Source organism: Protopterus annectens, chromosome 7.part1 (assembly GCF_019279795.1).
Source record: "Protopterus annectens isolate FY-2018-M chromosome 7.part1, PAN1.0, whole genome shotgun sequence".
Taxonomy (NCBI): Eukaryota; Metazoa; Chordata; order Ceratodontiformes; family Protopteridae; genus Protopterus; species Protopterus annectens.
In genome coordinates, this window is record NC_056740.1 from 382,626,157 (window position 1) to 382,644,025 (window position 17,869).

Here is a 17,869-nt window from a genome sequence, read left to right on the forward strand (position 1 = left end):
GCAAATAATATCTTACACAGTTGGGGACAAAACTAGTTGCTAAAAATATAACTCCATTAAATTATTTGAGAGTATTTACAAAATGAAATGTAATAACCTTAAAACAGAATCATTACTAATAAATAAACAATGGATTCATCCTTAACTAATACCTGTAATCTGTATATCAACATAGTTAATAACATCCATAAAAAAATGGCAGACTAACAAATCCTATGATACTCTATGGAAAATACTGCATAGTGTCAAATGTAATAACTGCTAAATAAAACAATTTTCATCTTGTTATATATACTGGATAAATTAAATACTGTGGAAAGTAAAAATGCATCTATAACTATACTAATAAGAAAATAAATCCAAACTATATCAATTCAACATGAAGATCATTTATAAATTCTTGCTATAAATATAAATGGATGTTCACTATTTCTAAACAGGCTACTTTGATAGCACAGATTTTATTAAAATGATAGAATTAAAAGAAAGTAAACTGAGTTATTTGTTTGAAAGTAAATGCAGTATCTTATGTAAATAATATAATGAGTACTTTTGGACTAGATCACACAAAATTTGAGAGTGAAAATCATAGATAAATTCGAATTTAATGTCAGAGACATAAAAAATAAGGTTCACAGAATTTTAGAATATTTCTCTATAATAATGAACTCTTAGAAATAGAAACAAATTCAGATGATAAATATTTGAGATTCATACTACAACATATTTAGAAGATACAAACAATATACATTTGACTTTTAAATCAAATGACTTAAAAACTAGCGGCACTGACTGCAAATCTTTTTACACAGAAATATGTTCATAGAACATTTGCAAATCTACATAAAATTAATAAACTATAAAACTAAAGAAACATCTGTTGGAATATCATAAGATTTTTGCTGTTTGGCAGCATATCTTCTGATTGTTAAATTCTGAAATAGTTTTAGGAAGATGTTAAATTCTGAAATAGTTCTAGGAAGAAATATACATTTTCTTTAAGGCCTTCTAGTCTGATAGATATACAGTCTCAATATAACAAACAATGATTGATTCTCCAGTTCTGGAAACCATTAAGAAATCACAACACTCACTACAGGGATTGTTTGGTTTATTAGAAAAGTAATTACTAAAACTAGAAGAAATAACTATCCCAGTCTTTTAAACATTTTGTAGAAGTAACCATCATTGTATGACAAGGGGAAGTAGATGCTGAAGGTAACAAAATAATCCATACCAGAAGCACTGGATAAAATAAAAGTCATTATATGAAAACACAGGACTGAACTATCACACAGTTGATAACTAATGTTAAGTTACTGTGTGAATCATATTAGACATGTGATCCAATTACTATGAGCTTTAGATAACTGCAAATAGCTTTGTTCATGTTGTTGTTGTATGTCTTTGTTATTTGGAAAATTAATTAAAATGTATGCAATAAAATTAAAAAAAATGAGGTAAAGATGCATCTTATGCACTTTGTGAGGTCTTCTACAGTGTACAATTCAGTTCTGTCTATTGAAACCTGAATAATATAAAAATAATGAATCAATTCAGAAAACGTGCTGCCCTCATTACATTACTTCTGCAGGAATAAGTAGAACAGGTACGATACATGTGACACAGAAGTGTTCAACTACCTCAAGGACACAGAGTACAGTTAGGGTTAGGGAGCAGCACTCAGAAAACATAATATTCAAACTGTGACAATCTTATACTCTTTTCTTAAAATGGTTCAAGTTATGTGAACTAACAACACTGCTTTGGAATTGGTAAAAGAAGAGTCAGAAATCCACTGGACACACCTTACAAAAATAAGAGGAATATACAGAAAGTCTGCAGCAATGTAGTCTTTAAAATGCCTCATCTTCCCCACTGCCAATTGATCATCAAACCCACCAACCATTTGGGCATATCCCATTAACCAGGAATTTCACTCTGTATCAGGGAGATAGTTGTCTGAAAGGGGCATCATCTAAACAGCCATAATGACTGCCAGAATCTTGCCAAGAAGGGTATTTCCACTGGTCTAAGACAGCTCCTGGAAGGGATAAATGTGAGCTACAGTGCCACACAGACCCAGAATGCCAACTCCATTTGACTTAACATGAGTATATGGAAGTGTGAAATTAACCACCAGGTAATGACCTAATTCCTACCCTCAGACCATGGATTTGCATACTTGCCCCTCCTCCAGTTCTATCAGGCACACAAGCCACAAATTGAACAACTGGGTAATTCAGGCTGTAGTCAGGGCTTTGTCCATCAATGCCACAGAAGCTGGTTTGAAAAGAGACTTACTTTGATCCAAGTGATCCTCTGATAGTATCTGGTGCCAATCCAAATCACTTTAAACAGAATATATTAGGGAAGAGATTTGAAAACTTGGACAGTTTCTATAATAACCAGCAATATACCACCATTCTACAAGGTTTTATATTCTGGAATGCTTTGATTTCAAATTTGTATCTGCATACCTGAAAGACAACCCTTGATTTTTCAAGCAAATATGTTCTCATGTTTGCACCAATGATTCGGTATCGATTGTCAAAGCTGATTTCAGTATATTTTCCAAAGCGACTGCTGTTATCATTTCTGGTGGTCTTGGCATTACCAATAGCCTGGAAAAAAAAAGAAAAAATAAATAAATTATTAAAAGCAACACAGTTAATAAAAATTCATCATTATTCATATAGTTGAGATTTTAAAAATACTACAGATTTTAAAAATGTATGAATAAATATTCACTAGGTTATGCTTAGACACAGATATGCAAAATACATCTGAATCACTCAAACTTACTTTATGCGTGTTAAAATTAGGAATTTTTAACAAGTGTAATGATTCATATACCCTAGTTTTTAATAATGACACAACACAACCCATATCAGCAACAAACAGAATCCTCTGTGCCTTCCATACAGGGCAATGCACCTGGAATCCAGCATTCAGAACTTTGAAGTCTTATCATTTAGGAAAAATGTTAAAGTTAGCATATTTTATTTATTGTTATTTATATACATTTTTTTTTACAAGGAGTGTTGCCTGGGCCAATGGCCCATTTTCAGAGAAGGCCCGGGGTGAAAAGCTCTTCATTACATTTGTAGACTAATCAGCACAGATAAAAAATAAAAATATATTGTGGCGTACAAGTCTGAGCTATATTTATTTGTTTACAAGCTAGAGTACTGATCTATACAGATCACTTTCAGGCTTAGCCTAGGGATGGCAAAGAAATTAAAGAATAAGTACTGCATTACATGTATCACAAAGGTAACAACAGTAGAATCATATACAAAAATGGAATACAATACAAATGGAGCAAATACTGTAGCTCAATTAGAGATGGGCCATATTCATTTTTTCTGGCAAAACTTCTTTACTGATGACAACTTTTTAACAGGAGGAGAAGAGGAAACTATTCCTTACTTTGGTCCAGAAGAGTAGGTGATTAACTTTGAACCTAATTTTGGTTATGTGAAATTGGAATTTCAGGGACTGGTCAAACCAGAAGACAAGATATTTCTAGGAATAGGCTTATAATTTTTTTGGTTCCAAAAAACATGGACTCTGTTTTTGAGGTGTTGAGGAGGATTATTATTGTTGGACAATTTAGAAGGAGTGTTAAGATTGTCCTGTAGTAGAACTGGAATACTACACAGGAATGATTTGAAAAAGACCATACCTCCATACCTCTCAACCTGGAAACATAAAAAATATGGACAAAGACCCATGAAAAATAGGTACAAATCTGTGCGCTGATTAACATAAAATTTGCATGCATAATTATGTAACCCCACCCACTCCCATGGAATGGTGGGATACCAGCTTTCAAATGCAAACTGAAGAACACATCTTATACATCGTCTAATCCGAGGCGATCTCTGCTTAACATACAAGGCCATGTCAAACCCAGAGCTGTTGGAAATGCTACACTTAAAGAAATACCAATCCCTCACAGCCACACGCTCCAGGGATCTAAACCTTATCATCACAATAAACAAAACATGCTGGAGGCGTAGGTTCCTGACCCAGAGACTCCCCAGACTCTGGAATAGACTAACCATACATGTCAAGCAGAGCGCCTCTTTGGCCCTCTTCAAAAGGAACCTTGATGATTGGATGGGAGAAAGGAAATTCACCCCGGGGATCACGTCAGTCACCCTGCTAGATAGGGGTCCAGGAAAATAAATAGTGTGGGAAGAAATAGCCAGGGAATTTTTATGGCTAGGCTTGTATAGGCCCTAGGGCCGATATAGCCTAGTACCAACCTATGAACCTATGAACAGACAACCAAAACATGGCCCCAGACCCTGTAGTAAATTTACATGTGTAGCAATGATATACACTGGAGAGGAAGATGATTATGGACCTCAGTATTTCATTTTTGGCAGGGGCGGCCCATGGTATTGGACTGCCGGACTGCAGCCCCCCCCCCAGCTGTAAACAATAAAGAAATTAAAAGAAAATAAAAGATAAAAAAAAAAATCAAAATTCGTGGACTTTCGCGCATGCGCACTAGTCCGGACTGCTGCTGAGACAGTCTGGAGCATGCGCAGACTGTTTCAGCAGCAGTCCGGACTGGGAAATATGTAAGAGCATGATCCCAGAAGTCTATGCAGTTGTAACTGCAATAGACTGTCCTGGAAACTCATCGAAGCAGTCTGGAAGATCTCGCGATGGGATTTGGAGCTATGTGGACACCGGACGGGCAGGAAGATCTCACAATGTGGACAGGCAGCTATGGATATATGTTATGGCACAGTTTGGTTATCTGTGTGGATGGGGATTTGGAACAGCTACGAGATCTACTACAGGTAAGTAAGGGTGGGTGTGGGTGTGTGTATGTGTGTGTAAATGCCCCAGTTGCTATATACTGATGGCTAGACTCATGGTGGTGAATACCTCAGGCTTGAACCCTGTACCTTGTATGCAGGTGTTAAAGACCTGAATTCCCTACCCACCACCATTTGTAAAGAAAATGCAGATTTTTGCCTCATATTTGATCTGATCTGTTCCTCATAATATCTGTGGTTTCTAAATGTCACAATGCTTGATATCTGATGGTGCAGTGGTAGCATTGTTGCCTCACAGCTGCAGGTTTTCAAGTTTGATTCTCGGCTGGGGTGCCTTCTTTGTGAGGTCTGCATCTTCTCCCTGTGTTTGTGTGGGTTTGCTTTTGTGTCCTCCCATGTTACAAAGACATGTCTGCATTATTTCTTCCTGGGCCTCTGCTGAAAATTGTTTTTTTGTTCCAAGTCAGACTGTCCTGATTAACAAATGTTAAATAAAATTGACAGGTATTTGAATTTCAGACTTCAGGTTTCTGAATGTTTAGTTCCTTACATATTTGATGGTGCAGTGGTAGCATTGTTGCCTCACAGCTATAGGTTTTCTGGTTTGATTCTTGGCTGGAGTGCCTTCTGTATGGAGTCTGCATCTTATCCCTGTGTTTGTATGGATTTGCTCTGGTGTTCTGCCATTTTGCAAATACATGTGTCTGCAGTATTTCTCCCTGGGCCTCTGCTGAAAATTGTTTTTGTTTTGTCAGAAGTAAAATTGACAGGCATTTGAATTTCAGACTTCATATTCTTCAGAAAATACATAGTAACACAACCTAAGTTTATAAGATGAATATTTGAAATTTGTCCTTATTTTTGGGACTGTATTACCCCATTATTGGCTTTGTCCAGGTTTTTTGTGGTAAGGTTGACAGCTATGGCAAGAACTGAATTCAATGAATATGTTTGAGGGCTGTATTCCCTCATTACTGGGTTTGTCCAGGTGTTTTGTGCTAAGAGGTTCAAGGTTGGCAGCTATGGTGACAACTGAATTCATTAAATGATAGCCATTTAAGTTTCAGTCTTACGCTCTTTCACAAAGCAGCTGACTTGGCGTAGTGGTATGTTGCTCTGACTGTTTTGCACAGGGACCTTGGCAGTAAAATGTATGGTGGTAACACAGCATTTTTCTTTCACAAAGCAGGTGATTTGGCATTGTGGTATGTTGCTCTGACTCTTTTGCACAGGGACCTTGGCAGTAAAATGTATGGTGGTAGCACAGCATTTTATTCTAGCAACTTTCCAAGATTATACAAGCAATGTTTAATGTGTCCCTGGTTTTTGGGCTTTTGACCACCCCCCCCAATAAATTTGGCTTTTTCCAGATTTCTTGTGCTGCGAAGTTGAGATACAGTTGAGTACTGAGTAGATTTTACAAGGATCTGAGAGCTGCAGGGGAAGAGAAGTTTAGTGCTGCTTATGGTAAGTCAGCTTGCATTGTTAATAGCACAACAGGTTGTGTGCTTGCTTTTGATGCAGAAGGTTGTTGGTTCTACTCCCACAATGGGTGAATGCTGCCATACGGAAAAAGTTAAGAAACTAACTATAAGCCTGTTATCATTTTGCCATCCATTTCCTATTGCAATATTACTAGCTTATCATTTTTAATGTAATATAGGCAATTTATTCCTCAGGGGCATCAGACACTTTATTTTTCGATGAAACCATGAAATATAAAGGTGTTTGCTAGCAGCAACTTCTTCATTAGTTACAGATTTATTTAATGTGGAATTATTTAGATGACTTTTTTTACTTCTTCAGAGATTGTGAATATTTACTAATAATGGTGGACTGTAGAATTATGCATATTTACTGATAATGGTGGACTGTAGAATTGTGCATATTTACTGATAATGGTGGACTGTAGAATTGTGCATATTTACTGATAATAGTGGACTGTAGAAGTTTGAGTAGACTTTTATGATGGAAATGTTCTGAACTGGGCAGTTTTGTCATTATGAGTGCATGCATTTTGTTTCATTGTTTACTGGAAAGATGTTCTGAATTGGGCAGTTTTGTCATTATTGGTGCATGCGTTTTGTTTCAAAGTTTACTGGAAAAATGTTCAAAATAATAGGAAGGTGTATCAAAAAGCACATGTATGTTTCATATGCAAGGGGCCTATGATTTGAAAACAGCCCAGAATTAATCTTTATCTGCCACTGGTAAAATGTATTTTCTTTGAATGTGGGTTTCAATGCTGTTTCAATGAATGTGAGTTTCAAGGGCAGAGAAGTTTTAATGCTAAGTTTGTTTAGCAGATGTCTTAGTGTTTGTGCTGTAAAATGCAAAATAAAACTTTCAAATGAAGTCCAAATCATCATAGAAGTAAATCAGTATGCACATTAGTGTTTATGGTAAATGGAGTGAAATAGTCAAGTAATGGATCATTGGAATGGCTGCAGGGGGAGGCTCCATTCAGCCATGATTTTGTGAGGGGGAAGGGCGGAAAAAAAATACCTCCCAACTGTCCAGATTTTCAAAGAATGAATAAATTTTTGCTTCTTATTTTTGGTTTGTTCCTCATAAAATTTGTAGTTTTCTGGCAAATCATTTAGGAATTACGTAACTAAATAATGACACACTGAGTTTCAGACTTCATAACCTTCAGAAAAATGCATGCTAAAGTTTTATACAAGAGCAATTTTTAGTACTGTTTATATGTTCCCCCAATATATTTGGCCTTGTCCAGATTCATTGCATTAACAGGTTGAGAGGTACATGCAAATAAATTGATTTATAGAACTAGGCATAGCCAAACCTCTCAACTGTCCCTGATTTTGGCTCAAAATGTTGCTCTTCCCCCTAATAATCCCTCCGCAAAATAGCAATTTTGGAAGAAAACATGGAGGGTTTACAATTAAGAAATAACTGTAATAATCAGAGTTAAAGATTACTTTTATTTCAGAAATGCATGTAGATTTTTTTATTTTGTCAGCTGCTCAAGTTAGCAGTACTGATATTAAAGTGTCCCTTCTTTGACAGGTTCCCGGCTGTATTGTGTGGCTATTTTATATTTTTACATCACATTTTTGGTCCATTTTTCATAAAATTGTGTTTTTTTGGCAAATTAGTGACAAATCATTAAAGACTGAAGTTAGAAAATAATGACAGACATTTGCGTTTCAGATTTCATACCATTCAGAAAATTCATACTAATGCAAGACCTATTCTATTATCTTTCTAAGTTTATAAGAGCAATATTTAAAACGTGTCCTTATTTTTGGGCCTTTGTCCCACTTCTTTGTATGGCTTTGTCCAGATTTCTTGCTCTGAGGTTGAGAGGTATGACATATGTCAGGGCCATCACAGTCAGCCAGAGACATTTCAAATTGTGACATACTTGTTGCACCCCACTTCCCCATGTAGTGACGCTGGATGTGTCCAAGCAAGGCAAGGAGTAGTTATGCAGTGTAAATGTGCAAAATACCCCCCCCCCCCACCATCCAAAGTAGACACAAGTACTAGAGTGGCTTTTCATCTGTCCTTGATTTTTGCAGAATGGTCTGGCATTCTGTCATATTTTTTGTACCATTGATTTATGCTTATTACTCAAAGTGCCTGTTGCTCTGTGTTTAAGTAGCAATACTTTAATGACCATCAGGTAAGCTTGGCTGAGATCGTAAGATGCAAGTAAGCTTTAATAAGCATACTGTTAAAGAATTGCCAACACTGAAAGCCTTTCTGTTGTTGAAATGTAAAGAATACTTAACTAGATAATGTATAAGCCTTGAGTATTGAAATGCATATGACAGTATTTGTAATAAAGGACAAGATCACATTATTTTAAGAAGCTGATTACACTTCGAGACTTCCAGTCATCTCTGCAGGCTTTACCCGTAAACTAAACAGAATGCCAGTCGTGTGGTCCATAACCTGTACAGTAATCCTTTTAAGCAATGTATCTTGAGCTTATTTCTTGTTTGCTTTTCATTTTTTACTTTGATCATGTTTTCCCCATGAAACAAGTAAATAGTTGTCAGGCAGCAGGTCTTTTTTTGGATAAGAAACATTCTTACAAGTGGGGGCATCAGAGATTTCTACCTTCAGCATGTTACTTGGTACTTTAATAAAGCTGAATATAAATTATAATTAGAACTGCAGTGCAAGAAGTGGTTTGAGTTGAGTGCTGCTTGTTTTTCATATACTTGATTTTGACTGGCATTCCATTAATGTATTTAAAAAGTAATTTATCTTTTCATGCCTCACAACCTTTTTGTTTCCATCTAGATATTAAGTATGCTGTTATGCAGCCAATGCATTGAAATGTTTGTTATTCTTCTACACTTCATTTTGTCTTGATTGGACTCTCATAATGACAGTTTGGCACCCAGGGCAGTGTATTTAGTTAGTTTTTGTGGTTTTGAGCATAGCTCCTCCCCTTTCTACTTGATCACACCCCTTCCCATTGACCCCACCCATTCAGCTGTCTCCTGCAGCCCCCCTTTGATTTGAAGTCACCAGCCGCCACTGGTTTTTGGTAACTTGCAGTATGTGGATTTTGTTGTAAAAGTGGGGCATTTAATGGTAGGCAATATTCTAATCTTAGCAAAAGAATATTATATGTTGCTAGGACCTCCAAACATCATTCTCCATGACCTACTGATTAGTGGCATAGGTACAGTTTGTGCCGCCCTCTCACAAAATCTTGGTCGAATGGGGTCTCCCCATACACAGCCCTCCTCTGTCTCTGTGCAGTCATTCCAATGTCCCATTACTTGGCTATTTCACCCCACTTATCATAAACAATGTAGTGTGCATACTGTTTTAATTCTACAATGATTATATGCATTTCATTTAAAACTTTTATTTAACATTTTATAGCACAAACACCAATATACATCTGCTAAACAAAGCAATACAGTCTCACAGTGAAAATAGACTTGGCATTAAGACTTCCTTGCCCTTGAAACTCACATTCATTGAAACAGCATTGAAACCCACATTAAAAGGAAATGCATCTGGCCAGTGGCAGATAAAGATTACCTTTGGGCTGTTTTCAAATCATAGTCCACAAAAAATACAAAGGCACCTTCCAACCACCAAAAAACTCACTTCACAAGAAACAACATTGACAGCATAACCATGAGGAAAAAACGTTCACAGAGATTGTTAACTTTTAATTACACATTCTGGTACCTCGACCATTCGCCTTCAATGGAACAGGAACAATTTACTACCAAAAAATCACCTCCTTATATAACATTACAATCAATTATCAAAACAGTTAATTAATCAATTAAATAATTCATAGTCTTTGCTAACTGATTCTCTTAAAGTGCAATCACACAGTGCATAAATCTATACAACTAAAAGGTAAACTACTTTTTTGATGTCAAAAACATTACACATCCATCAAATGCCACACAAGCAAAACATGTAATATGAACAAGTAATCCATATGTGCACAAATTCATATATATAGAAAAATTACTATAAACTTACCAAACTTGTGCACTTACGAAAAAAATATAAAGATTTTTTATTTAATCAAACTTATTGTTCATATTGCATTAACCTAGCTGTTTATTGATTTTTATCACAATTTATAATCATAAATTTCATCCTATTTTTTACAAAGTCATATTACTGTCTAAATTCATTCATCTGGGACATAATGTGTGATAATTAATTATCATTCGATATTCAAGTTTATTTAATTCCCTTTTAAAGTTGCCAGTATATACTTTTGGTTGTGCTAATACACTGAAAATAAATCCCCCCATTTGCCCATTGTGCACAGATATAAAATGATTAGCTAGAGGGCTTTCCATATTCTTCCTTCTAATGTCTCCAATGTGTTCTAGAATGCGAACCTTCACTTTCCTGGTAGTCTGTCCTATATATCACTGTGTATTTAAACAGTTACATCCAATAATGTAGATTACCCCACATTAGTTGCAGTTGAATTTTTCCATTGCAAAGTATGATTTCCCATTAATTTTAATGCCAGGTAGATTTTTAACCTTATTACATACAGAACATTTCCCACATCTATACATTCCAACTGATTTACCATCCCGTCTCATGAATTTTCCTATTAAGTTAAAAGTTAACATCATCTCTGTGAACATTTTTTCCTCATGGTTATGCTGTCGATGTTGTTTCAAATCATAGTCCCCCTGTACATGAAACATACATGTGTTCTTTGATACACCTTCTTGACGGTATTAAATTATATTCCTTGTATAATACAGCACACTTGTTAAGAGTACATTTTAAATTTATTGTTTTGAATATTTTTCTAGTAAGCAATGAAACAAAATGCATGAACCAATAATGACAAAACTGCCCATTTCAGAACATTTCCGTCATAAAAGTCTACTCAAACTTCTACAATTCACCAGTATAAGTAAATATGCAATCTCTGCAGAAGTAAAACTCAAATTCCACATTAAAGAAATCTGTAACTATTGTAAAGGTTGCTGCTAGCAAACAACTTTACATTTCATTGTTTCATCTACAAATAAAGCACCTGTTGCCCTTGAGGGATAAATTGCCTATGTTACATTAAAAAAGATAAGCTAGGAATATTACAACAGGAAATGGATGGCAAACTGATAACAGGGTTCGTTACTAGGTATCGCTGCCAAAGAGGACATTCTCAGGACTGCAGCATCCATCCCCTTTAAAAGTACAACACATTACAGTATCAGCAATCCAGCTACATACTGTGGGAGTAGGACCCACAGCCTTCTGCATCATAAGCAAGTATTCTACCTGTTATGCCAAGTCCAACAAACTGGAACCTTAGTTTGAGAGACAGCCTTACAGAACTATCTTCAAGTTATAGAGCTGAGTATATTTTCTGTGTTATTCTGTATTATAGAGCTAAATTGTCTGCTTGATATCTGTGTCTTACTGCTCTGCAAATCTATAGAAAACAGTATATATATTTTTTTATAATTTGCACATTCCTTACATCTGTGTTGAAACTGCTCCCCCCCCCCTCATTTCCTGCCTTGTCTTTCAGCTGATATAATTTAGCTAGTGCTGTGTCTCCTTTTAATTAACAACCTGTATTCAAACTGGAACCTTAGTTTGGGAGACAGCCTTACAGAACTATCTTCAAGTTATAGAGCTGAGTATATTTTCTGTGTTATTCTGTATTATAGAGCTAAATTGTCTGCTTGATATCTGTGTCTTACTGCTCTGCAAATCTATAGAAAACAATATATATATTTTTTTATAATTTGCACATTCCTAACATCTGTGTTGAAACTGCTCCCCCACCCGCCCCTCCCTATTCTTGGTTGTAGTTTAAATTTGGTGGCTTTTGCAGTGCCCGCCCCACTGTAGATTTGATCTAAGCCACTCCCCCAGGACATCTCTTTACCGCATTCTACCTAATAAACCCTTTCTGCACTTGCTTTTAGTCCTTTTTAATTTAATTACATTTTTTCAAACTGTGTGTGGACTAATATTGCTACATATTCAAGTGCGCCAGCTTGCACTGCATGAGAATTGTATTTACTACTGCTTTTGCTACTTTTCTAAAAAAAAAAAAAAAAAAAAAATCTGCTTTTACTGTACTTGTGTTTCTTCCTACTTTATTTTGCTTTTGCGTCATCTTAAACGTTCTCAATTGTATTTATTACTGCTTGGTGTAATTCATTCTAAGCCTTTTAGTTTAAACACTTGGGCTTCAGACCAGTTGTTTTACATTGAGAGGGTTTGTGGTCTGCACTGTAGTGGCAGAACAGGTAGCTTACATCCCTCTAAGTTGGGAACTGCTGATTGAGGGCTCAGTGTCTGTTATTCTAAAAGTATATTAATTCTGGTGTAAGCACTTGGGCTTTCAGGCCAGTTATTTTACATTAAGAGGGTTTCGTGGTCTGCACTCTTGTGGGAGGAGAGGCTGGACTCTGCCCTTCTGAGCTGGGAATTTCTGGTTGAAGGCTTATAGTGCATGCATATCTGAATTTCTTCTTACTGAAATTGGTACACCTTGTTTGCTGTAGCATAGACTAGATCCAGGCCTGCTGAATCTAGTTTTGTTTGTATAACTTGAGCACTAATCCAGGCATTATTTAAAGTATTCAGTTGTATTTATTACTGCTTGGTAGTAACTTGGTTAAAGTGTAGCTATCATTCTAAGTCTTTTGGATTAAGCACTTGGGCTTCAGACCAGTTGTTCTACATTAGGAAGGTTTGTGGCATGCACTGTGGTGGCAGGACAGGTAGCTTTCATCCTTCTAAGTTGGGAACTGCTGATTGAGAGCTCAGTGTCTGTTATTCTTAAAGTGTATTAGCTCTGGTTTAAGCACTTGGGCTTCAGGCCAGTTATTTTACATTAAGAAGGTTCATGGTCTGCACTCTTGTGGGAGGAGAGGCTGGACTCTGCCCTTCTGAGCTGGGAATTTCTGGTTAGAGGTTTATAGTGCCTGAATATTTGAACTGTATCTTACTGAAATTGGTACACCTTGTTTGCTGTAGCATAGACTAGATCCAGGCCTGCTGAATCTAGCTTTGTTTTGTATGCTTGTTATTTCCCTGGAACGCTAATTCCACCTAAAACGCGGCTTCTCAGCGCTTCTGTGGATCCCTAGTGATATCTGCATTGCTTATTGTACTTATTTCCTTGCTTCGCTTGAAAGAAAGTTACTGTTTGTCATTTTTGCATTTAAGTTACCTGTAACACATTGCACTTGTTACCTGGCACTTGCTCACTAAACAATTATAAGTCGGCACTAAAAATTAAAAGCACTACACCCTCGCTCCCCATTGGCCCTTGTTTTCAATTATAAAGAAATTCCCAATATTATTCTAGCATGTCCAAAGGTCAGTTGTCAATCTCCTCTCCGATCCAGCTGGTGAATATGGGAATCTTGAGGCAATGTTACAACTGCCTCATGTACACAGACAACCCTCTCCTCCTCCCAACAAATTCCAACACATGTGAGAGATGCAACCATATAGCCAAACTGGAGGCTAAGCTCTCTCAACTCAGTACTGGCATAACCAGTCAGGAAGAGAAGGAAGCCACACTCACTACAATTCCAGTCTCACATAGACCTACCATGACAGCAAACCAAACACATAATCACACAAAAACATACTCGGAGGCTCTAAATAAAGATCTGCCTAAGTAGCAGAGACCTCCAAAGCAGACACCCAAGCAACCGCTACCCCAAAACAAAACACGTGCAACACATATCTCACAAAGCCAGTGTGCCGAACAGTCACAGCCCTTAAGGCTAAACAACACACCTGATACACTTGTAATAGGTGACTCTATCGTCAGGCACACTGATGTCCTGCTCACCAGGCTGAACAAGGAGAAGGTCACGGTGAGCAGCCTGTCTGGCGCTAGGATCCGCCACATAACACAAGCACTCAGGTCACTCCAAGGCAAGTACAAATATGACTCAGTCATTGTCCATGCTGGTGTGAATGACCTGAGACATACCTCCCTGGACTACATGAAAAGAGACATAGAGGAGCTCTCTGAGCATGTAGCCCAGGCTGGTATGACCCTGACCTTGAGTAGCATCTTACCCTCACCAAGAATGATGCCACAATATGAAGACAAGATGATCAATTTCAACAATTGGCTTAAGTATTGGTGTCATTCAAAGGGGATCCAATGCCTGTCAGCTTGGGATGATATGCACGACAAGCCACGATGCTTTGCTAGGGACGGCTTGCACCTGTCACCCCTGGGCTTTCAGATATTGGCAAAGGCTCTTGCTACCCCCATAGTGCCTTTTTTAGGCAAGGCTCAAAAGACAAACCCACCTCCATAGGTATCACAAGGGATAAGAAACTAAGAGTAATGCTACTCAATGCTAGAAGTCTAAACCTCAAGATGCACGCACTCGAAACTCTCCTTAGCATGGAGAACATCGATATCTGTGCAGTAACAGAAACCTGGTTCAGGACTCGCGAGAGCACCCCAGCACTACCAGGTTATACGTCATACCTTGCATTTTGGCACCAAAACCTGGACCGAACGACAAAAGGAGTGGAAGTATCGATATTCATCAAAGATACCCACACCTCTAGGTTGGTGGCAAAGCACGAAGCATCAGAGACTATCCATGTGCAACTAACAGTGGGTAAAACTGCCTTCCAGTTTATAGCCTGCTACAGACCACCTTCCCAAACCCAGGAACCCCACTCGGCCTTCCTGAGAACACTGGAAAATATGAAGGTCTCTCCAACACCATTATATTGGGCGACTTCAACTACCCAAACATAGATTGGGAGCATTACTCTAGCTCCAACACCCTTGCCCAAAGGTTCCTAGAATTCATAAACTCAAATGCTATGGAACAACTTGTTACCACTCCCACAAGAGGGGAAAACATACTGGACCTGATCATCACCAACATGGGGACTCTATGCTCCAGACCAGAAGTGTATCCCTCACTGGTAAGATCAGACCATAAACTGATCTCACTGGATATTCACATCCCGACCCCACCCCTGCCCAGAAAACCACAGTGAAAAACTTCTCTAAAGCAAATTTCACACTCCTCAAAACCGAGGTGGAATCCTTCAAAGCCCCCGGGCCTGTGGAAAATACGGCCCAGACCGCAGAATCCTTTATGAATGCATTCTATGAACACCTTCAGGAATGCATGGATCATGCAATCCCAAATAAAACCAAGACCCAATCCTCCAAAGGCAGACGACCTGTCTGGTGGACCCCAGCCATAAACAAACTATACAATAAAGGAGGAAGCTACTACATGATAGAGCAAAATCCCAAAAAGGGAAGGCATCTCTGATCAGTATTAGCAAAAATTAAGGGCACTCATAAAATCGTCAAAGGCCAGCTTCGAGAGAAAAATTGCACAGGACACTAAAGATAATCACAAGGCTTTCTTTAGTTATGTTAGGAACCTGGGTGGGCATTCCCAGATATGCTCAGAATTAGTCCAAAATGGCAAAAAATACACTGATCTCACAGACATTGCCAACATCCTAGCTGACAGGTTCAGCGCAAACTTCTCCCCCCCCTCCCCACCAAAAGGGCAAATATCTATCCCAGCAGAGTGCTGCCCCCCGACATCTCAGATGCTCAGGTGGGAGCTGCCCTCTCCAAAGCAAAAAACACAGCATCAATGGGACCAGACGGTGTCCCAGGCTGCGTCCTACATGAACTCCAAGAAGAGCTAAACCCAAACATAAAACTACTGTTCAATCTCAGCCTTACTACAGGATATGTACCTAAAGAGTGGCGTACAGCAACAGTGGTCCCTCTCCACAAAGGTGGTGCCTCAACGGACCCTGGAAACTATCGCCCCATAAGCCTGACTAGCTTGGTCTGCAAAGCTATGGAAAGGATCATCATGGACCTCATAAATAAAGATATTGGGGACCTACAGACACTGGATCCTACCCAGTTTGGCTTTGTTAAGGGCAGATCCTGCCTCTTAAACCTGGTTGACTTCTTTGAAACAGTCACCAAGGCCATTGACGAAGGGAAGGTGGTCCACACAGCCTATCTGGACCTCGCAAAAACCTTCGATACAATACCCCACTCAGGCATTATAGATAAGCTCACCAGCTTAAATATAAACCCCTATGTCACTAGATGGGTTGCAAACTGGCTCAAGGACAGAACCCACATGGTTAGAATTGCTGGAGCCATGTCAGACTCCAAACCAGTTACAAGTGGCGTCCCACAAGGCTCAGTCCTGGGACCTCTCTTGTTTGGTATATATTTCTCGGAGGTACAGGCCAACACGGAAGGACTGTGGCTGACCAAGTTCGCAGATGACTGCAAACTGGGCGCCATAATCGACTCTCCAGCCGACACAAGCATCCTCCAAAAGGGCCTCATAGAAACAGACAACTGGTGCCAGAGCCATGGCCTCAAGCTAAACGCCAAAAGTGTATAGTCATCCCCTTTGGTACAAACAAAGTGCCCACAAATTACCACATAGGTGGTAATCCATTAAGTACAGAAGAGGTCATTAGGGACCTGGGGACCCAAGTTGATAGCAATCTCTCATTTGACAACCACATGGCCAAAGTGGTTAGAAAAACATTTTATATAGCCCACCTAATCATGAAGGGATTCACATCTAGATTAGGGGAGGTCATCGTGCCTCTTTACTCATCCCTCATCAGGCCCATAATCGAGTACAATGCCCCTTTTGGGATGTACCTTACCAAACACCTGCAGCAACTGGAAAGACCCCAAAAGTACCTCACCAAGAGGATCAAAGGGCTCAAACAGATGCCATATGCTGCCCGGTTAAAGAAACTCCAGCTCTACTCAGTGGCATACCGCCTGCTCAGAGGTGACCTGTGCCTGACGTATAAGGCCATGCCCAACCCGGAATTAAGGGACATGCTGCACCTCAAAAAATCCAAATCCCATCGAGCTACACGCCGAGAGACTTGAACCTCAGCACTGAAATAAATAGGACATGCTGGAGGGACAGATTCATAACCCAGAGGCTCCCTTCACTATGGAATAAAATCCCAGTCCAGGTTAGGCAGAGTCCCTCATTGACTCTCTTCAAGAGGAATCTTGATGAGTGGAAGGGAGATCATAGGTTTACCCCGGGTATCACTTCTGTGTCACTGTTAGACAGAGGCACAGTATACTAACCTCGAAAAAGGGCATAGCAAAATTAATTTAAAATGGGTGGCGAAAGCCAAACATACTCTGGCTAGGCTTATAAATGCCCTAGGGCAGATAGCCTAGTATGAACCTATGATAGTAGCACTAAAGTTCTCTTCCCCTGAAGAACTGTGTTGCACAAGAAAGCTGGAAAAAGCCAAAAATTATTGGGGGGGGGGACAAAGGCCCAAAACCAGGAACACATTTTAAACATTGCTTGTATAATCTTAGAAATGTTGCTAGAATAAAATGTTTTGTGTTACCATGCCTTTCTTGAAAGATAGGAAGACTGAAGCTTAAATGGCTATCATTATTTAGTGAATTCAATTCTCACTGATTTGCCAGAAAACCACAAATTTTAAGAGGAACAGACCAAAAGTACATTCCAGACATTCTGTAAAATTTTGGACTTCCTTGAATCACTAGTGGTGGTGGTATGGGTGAC

At 38.6% G+C, this 17,869-nt stretch overlaps 1 protein-coding gene across 1 annotated transcript in view; it reads right to left on the reverse strand.

Moving 5' to 3' along the window:
• Nucleotides 1-17,869, reverse strand: part of LOC122807587 (unconventional myosin-Vc-like) — a 1,372,167-nt gene that overhangs the window by 586,950 nt on the left and 767,348 nt on the right. The window contains exon 6 of the mRNA XM_044078500.1: nucleotides 2,481-2,624. Coding sequence (XP_043934435.1) covers nucleotides 2,481-2,624 — 144 coding nt within the window. The remainder of the gene's footprint in view (nucleotides 1-2,480; nucleotides 2,625-17,869) is intronic.